The 10,000-nt window shown below is 40.3% G+C and overlaps 1 protein-coding gene across 8 annotated transcripts in view; it reads right to left on the bottom strand.

Moving 5' to 3' along the window:
- Positions 1-10,000, bottom strand: part of LOC135103023 (limbic system-associated membrane protein-like) — a 225,287-nt gene that overhangs the window by 56,479 nt on the left and 158,808 nt on the right. For all 8 annotated transcript variants that reach the window (XM_064008925.1, XM_064008896.1, XM_064008906.1 and 5 more), the window contains one exon: positions 429-639. In XM_064008925.1, coding sequence (XP_063864995.1) covers positions 429-639 — 211 coding nt within the window. The remainder of the gene's footprint in view (positions 1-428; positions 640-10,000) is intronic.

Raw genomic sequence — 10,000 nt, 5'->3', positions numbered from 1 at the left:
TATTCAGGTCTGTTAATCGTGCTGTAATAAATGTTGTGTCGTAGATATGTAACTTGAGGTTATACTTAAAGGCTATGGGGTGACAAGAGTTGTGGGTTTCATTTAAGTTTTGCGTGGGATAATGTCCGAGCCTATTCTATTTTTCTTTCTTAATCTTCATTACCTCTAATATACATATATCAAACGAGAGAGAGAGAGAGAGAGAGAGAGAGAGAGAGAGAGAGAGAGAGAGAGAGAGAGAGAGAGAGAGAGAGAGAGAGAGAGAGAGAGAGAGAGAGAGAGAGAGAGAGCAGAGAACAGAGCAGAAAACAGAGACACAAAGAGAACAAATAGGCACAAAGAGACGAACAGGGAAGGAATAAAAAGAGAAAGCACAAACGTTCCACAACACAGCACAGGCCAGTTAGTTCAGTTCCTCGTGCACTCACCCACGACGCGGATAAAGCCCAGCTGCTTCCTGACGGGCTTCGTGTTCACTTGGCACATGTACACGCCCTGGTCCTTCCTGGTGAGCTTGGTGACCGTCAGCACCCACGCCTGGGCTTCCTGCGCCGCTGAGATGCGAGGGTTCTTGGTGATGACTTGCGTGGCCACGGTGAGCACTGTGCGACCGCCCGTGCCTTTGTAAATCCACGCCACCTGAGAAAGAGAGAGAGGGTGAGGTGAGACTGAGATTACTTGATGGAAGGGAAAAAGACTGGCGGTGCATTGAAGAAGAGAAGGAGGAAGGGGAAGAGGAGGAGGAGGACTTAGGCACTAGACTTCTTAAACGTTACCTCCCTACACTATTTTGCAACTCGAGAAAAGACGGAAAATTAGAAGGTAGTGGAAGAACGAGGAGGAATAGGAGGAGGAGGAGGAGGAGGAGGGGGAGAAGGCAGTGATGGTGGTGGTAAAGCAGGAGATATACATAGTTGGTAAAAGTGGTAGCGGCGGCGGTGGTGGTAGTGGTGGTGGTGGAAGTAGAGGACGAGAGTGAGTGGACAACAACGAAAAAGAAGAAAAAAAAAAAAATCGGAGGTGAAAGGTAAGGAAAAAGCACAGTGGACGGGGGGAACATGCCCGTAGCCTGAGTTCCTGTAAAGATTGTGACGGTATTGTCTTTGTTGGGTTTGTCTGCTGCTGCTGCTGTGTTGTTGTTGTTGTTAGTGGTGGTGGTGGTGGTGGTGGTGGTGGTGGTACTGTTGTCGTTTTAGTTCTTGCTGTTCTTATACCATTATTATTGATATTAATGATACTAACGTTACGTACTACATTATTCTAATATCATCATCATCATCATCATCATAATTTGCTCTTGTTGTTGTTTAAGGTCCTTTACGATTTACATAGTTAATACTCCCTAACAAACAACTCCCTCATCTCCATGCCCCACCTCCCGCCTCTCTATCTCTTTCTTTCTCTCTAGCTTCACACAACAATTCGAACAACAAATAACTCACTCTCACACTTTTACTCATCAAACCACCCACCCAGCCCACCAATCTCCCGCGACACATACAGACAGAGAAACACGCTCCCGAAACTCCCTCGCGGACCTTCCCACAAGCTGACTCACTCGACCAAATCAAAGCCACATCTCCCTCACTCCCTCGTCCCTCCCACGCCCACCCGCTGCACGCAAGTCTGCCTCCCACTCTACCTTGAACAACACAGGTCAAAATCTCAAACACTTCGCTTCTCCAGAAAAGAGAGAGAGAGAGAGAGAGAGAGAGAGAGAGAGAGAGAGAGAGAGAGAGAGAGAGAGAGAGAGAGAGAGAGAGAGAGAGAGAGAGAGAGAGTAATATATGATGAGGTTTTCGTCACATTTAATACGATTATAACACACACACAAACAAACAAACACATACACCAAGAAATACACATGGAAAAACGATCTGCCCCGATATATTTTCATTCTTTTCTTTCCATTTCAGTCAACCCTTGCACTTTTCTTTATATTTAGTCTCTCTTTCCATCCATTTTTCGCGGAACACAGTGAATGAATGAATGAATGAATGAATGAATGAATGGATGAATGAAGAAAGTCCTGCCAAATCCTCCTTCTGCTCTTCCTCAAAAAGAAGAAGAAAAAAAGAAAAAGAAAGAAAAACTCGTAAATGAAGAATCGTTCCAGACGCGAGATTAACGAAGCTTTACTATAAAAATTTTCACTCGCAAACTATTTAGAAATGAGCGAGAGAAAGAGAAAGAAAGAGAGAGAGAGAGAGAGACAGAGGCTTCCCTACTTTTGTCGCCTTGGTCGTGAGTCAAAAGAAAGGAGTAAAGAAAGAAAAGAGAAGATCCACGTGAGTTTTAAGGGTTAATTATTACCTGACATGAGGAACACGGTGCAGTCACCTGTGCAGGAGAGAGAGAGAGAGAGAGAGAGAGAGAGAGAGAGAGAGAGAGAGAGAGAGAGAGAGAGAGAGAGAGAGAGAGAGAGAGAGAGAGAGAGAGAGAGAGAGAGAGAGAGAGAGAGAGAGAGAGAGAGAGAGAGAGAGAGAGAGAGAGAGAGAGAGAGAGAGAGAGAGAGAGAGAGAGAGAGAGAGAGAGAGAGAGAGAGAGAGAGAGAGAGAGAATGAAAAAAAGGAGTAAGAGGAGGAGAACAGAAGCGTAAAAATGCATGTTGTTTGGGAAACTGTGAAGGGGAGAGAGAGAGAGAGAGAGAGAGAGAGAGAGAGAGAGAGAGAGAGAGAGAGAGAGAGAGAGAGAGAGAGAGAGAGAGAGAGAGAGAGAGAGAGAAAGGATGATCATAGACGTTTGGAGAAGGGAGTGGGAAGGCGAAGAGGAGGAGGGGGAATGGGAATAGTGTAAAATGCTGGGTTGTGATGGTGATGGTCAAGGGGTGAGCGTGTAGCGGCGTTAGGGCATGGCTAGGGGCGGCGATGACGGTCAAACCAATGTTGGCAGTGACAGTGGAGAAGTGGATAGGGATAGCCAAGTTTCCGGGGCACATAGATGGTAGGATATAGAGCGATAGACAACAGGGAACAGAGGATATAAGAGAGAGCACTTACGATAAAGAGGATAGACTATAAGAGGCTAAAAGAAAGATACAGAATGCAGGTAAAAAAAAATATATGATAAAGGATATAGATGACATCATATAGACAAAAGTGAATAACGTAGGTGAGAACGTGAAGATAAAGAAGAGAGACCATAAAGTGATGAAAAGACAGAGAATGCAGAAAGAGATGAGAGATATGAATAGGAAATATAAGACAGAAGATAGGTTTAAGGGATAAGAGATGAAGTAAAAAAAAAAAGATAGAGTTATGAAGACAGACTATAGGGTGTTAAAAGACGGAGAATGCAGGGAAAGATAAGGAATAATGGGATACAGCACAAAGGATAGTGTTAGAGAATAAAGGATGAAATCAAGAGGGTCGCAGATAAGATTACAGGACAGAAGATAGAAAATAGTGGGAACAGAAGACAAACGATAAACAACACCAGAAGAAAAAAAAAGATAAGATTTCTGAATAATGGATGAAACATGAAAATTGTAAATAATATCAAAAGGAAGAGGATAGAGAAAGAAAGAAAAGAGGACAGAGAGAGAATTAATAGATAAGGGAATAGAGGATATAGGTTAAAAAGGATGCAGGACAAAGGTAAAGTAACGAAAAATTGTAATAGGTATTGCAGGAAAGACAGTGTGCAACAAGAGCAGGAAATAAAAAAAAAGCAGAGAAGAAGAAAGAAAGGAAGAAAGTATAAAGGAAAGAGAAAGGAGGGAATGGAAGCGAAGAACAAGGCGAAAAACAAGTGCAAGAACAAGGGAAAAATCGTAGAAAGAAAAGGAACCAGTACACAAGGGAATCTGTATAAAAAAAAAGAAAGAGGGAGAGAGAGAAGAGAAAGAAACAAGAACTCCTGGGAGAGAGAGATAAAAAAAAGACTTAAAATGCACCAATATAAAAAAATAAAAAGACAAAAAATGGGAAATAAAAATTATGGAACAGAAAACGGGGAAACGAGACTTAAGAATGAGAACGTGTATGGAAAAAAAAGGGAGAAGAAAAGGAAAAGAAAAAAAAGAAATGTGAGACAAAAATGTAGAAAGAAAGATAGAAAAAATAAAGAACAAGGAAAAGCTAACTACGAACAGCAAAATTCAACAAAAAGAAAGAGAAGAGGAGGGCACACAAAACGGAAGTGACGGGTTGGTGGTTCAGAAACGTGAAAACGAAGCTTCGAACAAGGCATGAAATACAGAATAAAGCCGAGACAAAGAAAACACTTCAACTTATACTCATCGTCAGAGCGAGAGAGAGAGAGAGAGAGAGAGAGAGAGAGAGAGAGAGAGAGAGAGAGAGAGAGAGAGAGAGAGAGAGAATGAATGTGACGCAAAGTAATGAGAAAATTATGAAAGAAAACAAAGAAACATGCAACGCTCTTCTCTCAGCGGCAGAGTTTGGCGACAAGAAAATTGCAACAAATGTTTTGGCGTGAAATCATGTATCTAACGTCTCTCTCTCTCTCTCTCTCTCTCTCTCTCTCTCTCTCTCTCTCTCTCTCTCTCTCTCTCTCTCTCTCTTTCTGGGCTTTCCCCTATACTTTTTCACTCCCTCCATTTCTCAACATCATTTCATCATAATTTTTCATGATTTTGTTGTAATACATAGTTTTTTTTTTTTTTGTGCGTCTCTCTTCTTCGTTATTTATTTTGTTTATGATTCTGGAATGTATTATGATGATGATGATGATGATGACAATGATGATATTCCTTTTGTTCTTTATGTGGTTACCTCACAAGACCAGTACGATAATTATTTTACCCAGAATTTGCTTGTTGTGCTCTTGTTCGCTTCTCACAAAGTACAAATTGTCGCTTCTGAGGCATGACCATCGCTAACCCCCTTCAATGCGACGTACAATAATTCTCAGCACCAGAAGTAATGTAGGAAATCTTTACAAGCATCTCAAAAAAAAAAATAAATAAATAAATAAAAAAAATAAATAAATAAAATAAAATAAATAAATAAATAAATAATAAATAAATGAATAAATAAATAAATAAATAAATAAATTAAAATAAATAAAATAGATAAATAAATAAATAAATATACAAATTTAAAAGAAAAAAATACAAATAAATAAATATAATAAATAGATAAATAAATAAGTAAAAATAAATGAAAAGAATAGATATTGCGATTTCTAGCCAGTATAATGAATAAAAAAAATCTCAGTGATTAATGATTCAGGAGAGATGCGTCAAAAAGCAAGGAAAGGGTTAAACTTTGTTTGTTTTTGTCCATTTTTTGTTCACCTCACTAGAGACTCCCAGAAAATAACCATTATTGTTTCCGGATTTTGCTTGATTTCTCCTCGTTCATAATTCACAAGGCACAAACCGACGCAACACTATCATCATTACCATGCCATCATTACCATCACCATCATTTTGTTTACCTTACATGGCCATTATCGCCACTATTACATTCAGACTTTGCTTGTTTTGTCCTTGCTTACACCTAAAAAAGCACAAACAGACGCAACACTATCATCATTACCTTGTTATCATTACCATCACCATCATCATCGCCATCAATCACCACTAGTTATCGCGTGTTGTTTTCCGCCATGCTTGCTTTGTACTGCCACGCCGCATCGACCTCGGCAAGACGAGAAGCAGCAGCTAAATGAGACTCTAAATGTTATCTTGATTATCTTCTTCGTTATCGCGTCTGTGTCAATGTTATTAATAATCCACGCCATCATTATCGAAGTGTTTCCCCTTCTTCTCCTCTTCGCTTTCCTCCTTCTTCTCCTTTCTCGCCTTCCCTTCCTCCTCCTTTCCCTTCCGCCTCTTTCTTGCCCTAATCTTATGTGACATTATCAGTATTTATAATCCAGCTCCTGCAATATTTTCATTACCAAAGGAGATAGAGAGGGACAAAAAACTTCACACGCTCCCTAATTTTCTTTAATAACTTGTCAACACGATCTTCTGTAACCCTTTTATTTGTACTGTAATCTTATCGCGGTGTCACCTTCATTTTGCTTGCTTCCCTGTAATGAGTACCTCTCTCTCTCTCTCTCTCTCTCTCTCTCTCTCTCTCTCTCTCTCTCTCTCTCTCTCTCTCTCTCTCTCTCTCTCTCTCTCTTCCTACAGTAACCGTGTAAATTCCTCCACTAAAGTAAGTCTAGTTCTCGTCTAAAGTAAGCATCAAGTCTCCGTGTGATAAGTAAAACAAGCGCCAAAGTTAAGTAAGCTAAGTTCCCGTGTAAAGCAGATCAAGTTTTCTCGAGCAAAGCAAAGTCAAGTCCTCCAGTAAAGTTAATTCAAGTTCTCGTCTCTGCGTTTAAGATAATCTTGCGTGCGTAAAGTAAGTCAAATTGTGGAAGAGAGTAAGTTATAAAGCAAGTTAAATTCTCATTATGTAAAGTAAGTTAGGTTCTTGAGAGAGAGAGAGAGAGAGAGAGAGAGAGAGAGAGAGAGAGAGAGAGAGAGAGAGAGAGAGAGAGAGAGAGAGAGAGAGAGAGAGAGAGAGAGAGAGAGAGAGAGAGAGAGAGAGAGAGAGAGAAAGTTAACGAAGAAGAAATATAAAACGTTTAACTATCAAAAGAAAAAAAGTCAAAACAAATAGACGCAAAAAAGAAAAAAAAACAGTAAATAAATTAAGAAAAAACAAGAAAAGAGAAACGAGAGAAAACACAAGGGAATAAAAAGAAGACGCGTGAGAGGAGAACGATCAGGAGAGAGATTAGCTGAAGAGAGAGGACATAAAAAGTGTGAGAGCTATTTACGCCAGCAGAGGGAAGACACGGAGAAGGGGAAAAAGGGAAGGGAAGGGATGGGAAGGGAACGAAGGGAAGGGAAGGGAAGGAGGAGGGAGGAAGAGAAGGGTAGTAAAATAGAGTGCGTAATGAGAAAGGGTAAAATATTGTGGTTCAGAAGATAAGGGAAGATAGATAGAAGAGGTGGTTGGTGAAGCATTTAATATTGGAAAGATGAGACGAGGGTTAACAGTGCAGAGAGAGAGAGAGAGAGAGAGAGAGAGAGAGAGAGAGAGAGAGAGAGAGAGAGAGAGAGAGAGAGAGAGAGAGAGAGAGAGAGAGACAGAGAGAACCAGATACAAACAAACAAACACAAACCGATAAAAGCAAGGACAAACAGAAGAGATAAAACGATAAAAATACGAATTGTAGAAATAAAACAATGTAGAGTTATACATAATGAAAGCAAAACACAAAACGAAGAATAACACAAACACACACAGAAGAAGAACAAGAAAAAATAAATAAATAAAAATCACGGAACAAAAATACGCCAAACTTTGTAAAGAAAACAAAACTTGCGAACAAAATATAACTCTACGCCAAAATTTAAACATGTGAGTGAGCGAGTCTCTCTGTGTGTGTGTGTGTGTGTGTGTGTGTGTGTGTGTGTGTGTGTGTGTGTGTGTGTGTGTGTGTGTGCGTGCGTGTGTGTGCCTCTGCGTGTGTGTGTATGTATCTGCCTCTCTCCCTTTACCTTGTGTTGTCTGTCTATCTGTCTGTCTATCTGTCTGTCTGTCTGTCTCTGGACCATATTTTGAAACATTTCTGCGCTGTAACTTCACTACGTTCAAAAGCTTTACTAGTTGAAGATACGCGGGTTTAGAAGGATGTTTTTTACGTTTCTAGCGACAGATTAACAAGATTTCTACATTACAAAAAGGAAAAAACATTCTTGAGAACCCGGTTAATCATCTCTGCAGCCTTTAAAATAGTCGAGGTGAGAGAGAAAAGCGGTCTTGAATACGCTCCCCTCACACACACACACACACACAGAGGAAGGGTATCTGCAGGAGGCCGTGAAGGAGGCAACCCGCTGCAGGCCAAATCGAGTTCCTAGTCTATTATTCGAGTCCCACAAGAGAATATGATTTGTCGAGCTGGCGGGCGGCTCCTCCTTCCCTCCTTCCCTCCTTCATCTCTCCTACATTCCTTCCCTTCCTTCTCTCCCTCCATTCCTTCATCTGTACGACATCCCTTGCCTTCCTTTCCTCATTTCCTTCTCTCGTTTTCTTTCTCCTCCTGTTCTTCTTTTCCTTCGTGCTCCTCCTCCTCCTCCTCCTCCTCCTTTTACGACTTTTCCTGGTTTTTGTTACGTTCTTTTAACATCCTAACTCTCTCTCTCTCTCTCTCTCTCTCTCTCTCTCTCTCTCTCTCTCTCTCTCTCTCTCTCTCTCTCTCTCTCTCTCTCTCTCTCTCTCTTGACTTTGAGTTGTGCATAAGATAATTTTGGCGGATTACTTTCTGGTGTCTTTCTCATATTCATATTTCTTTCTTTTTTTTTTTCTTTTTCTTTTCTTACGCGGAAGAGAAAGCGGAAGAAAATAATAAGGAGGGAGAAGAGAAGCGAGAAAACGTAGTGCCGCGTCATGAAAAGAAAACGGAGGTGAGATTCTTTGATTTTTACTGCCTCTGTGGATGGGTGTCTTATGTATTTTTATTTATTTATTTATTTATTTATCTATTTATTTTTTTTTTATGAGTTATGATTGTTGATCGTCCCTGTGGTGGTGGTAGAGGTGGTGGTAGTGGTGGTGGTGGTGGTGGTGGTTGTGGTTGTGGTGGTTGGCAGTAACGAGGATGAGAAAATCAATCAATTAATAAAAAATAAATAAATAAATAAAATAACAGCAACGATGATGATGAAAACCAAAGCGACAATTATTAACGTTTTAAAATACAGTGTGTTACTGAGTGTAGTGATAGTGAAAGTAAGGTTATATTAGTAAGATTTAAGGTGAGGGAACAAGCACCAGCACAGTACAGAAATTATGACCCTGTAAAAAGTGAGAGTGACGGCGAGACTTGGGATAAGGAAAGGAAGCAAGTTAATGGATGTACGAACGACAGTAGCGATGATAGTGTAAAAAATGATAATGCCATACTCGTATAGTCACCAAATAACGATTAATATACCTGTAAATAAAAGCAATAAAAAAATAATACCAATTCCACAAACAATAGAAAACAAGGCTGAGTATACTTAAATAAGGGCAAATAATGACGAGGATTATGGTAAGGAATAAAGACAGGAACAAAACAGCGATGAAAACAAAGACGAAACAAACATTGTTGAACAACAGCATTGGAAAGACAGTGAGAAATTCAGACAAGGATATCAAGCCTAAATAAAACATTGCAGACACAGATAACACACAGAGAAAATACCAAGACGAGGAAATTAAGTGAAAACACAACAAAAACAAAAACAAAAACAAAGAAATACCACGAATACCTTACAACCTAACGCCAACGAAGACAAGGATAACAAACCTAAAAATAACACTGAACTTAAATAAGACAAAAAATAAGCACAATACAAAGACGATAAAGAGAAATGAACGCAAAACACACTGAAAAGTCACGAAAAGAGAAGAGAACAGAGGGCGTAAGTAACACAAACTGCCAAAGTACCCAAATAATGTACAACACAGCTCTCATGCGAAGAGAGACACAGTACAAACAAGATAAGGATCAGCGAATACGACAAAGAGAAACTGTCGCAGAAACCTTACGTCAATAACAGGAGAGAGAGAGAGAGAGAGAGAGAGAGAGAGAGAGAGAGAGAGAGAGAGAGAGAGAGAGAGAGAGAGAGAGAGAGAGAGAGAGAGAGAGAGAGAGAGAGAGAGAGAGAGAGAGAGAGAACGAAACTGAAGTACATAGAACAACTGGAAGAGAAACATACGCACGTAGATAGTGACACAATAGAGGAACGATAACGATACGTGCATGCGACAAGGAAAAGCCCAGCCACGGAAACTCCAACTTGGTGACAACAATGAAAAAAGACGAAGATAACAGGGATAACGAGACAGGAAGCACACGAGTACCGAAAGCAAACACACGCACGCAGACGCACACATCACACGAACGATTTAGATAAGTGAACGCAACAAACCAAAGCAGAGTGGTAGAAAACGGAGACAGAACCCAGATAAGGCTAACAGGGTCTCCGCCTCGATGGACCTTCCCGGAGTGTGTGCGCCAGAGCCAATCTCGCCTCAATTTGACT

Source organism: Scylla paramamosain, chromosome 1, assembly GCF_035594125.1.
Source record: "Scylla paramamosain isolate STU-SP2022 chromosome 1, ASM3559412v1, whole genome shotgun sequence".
In the NCBI taxonomy this organism is placed as follows: domain Eukaryota; kingdom Metazoa; phylum Arthropoda; class Malacostraca; order Decapoda; family Portunidae; genus Scylla; species Scylla paramamosain.
The sequence above is the reverse complement of the archived record's forward strand: the minus strand, read 5'-3'. Positions and strand labels throughout refer to the sequence as shown.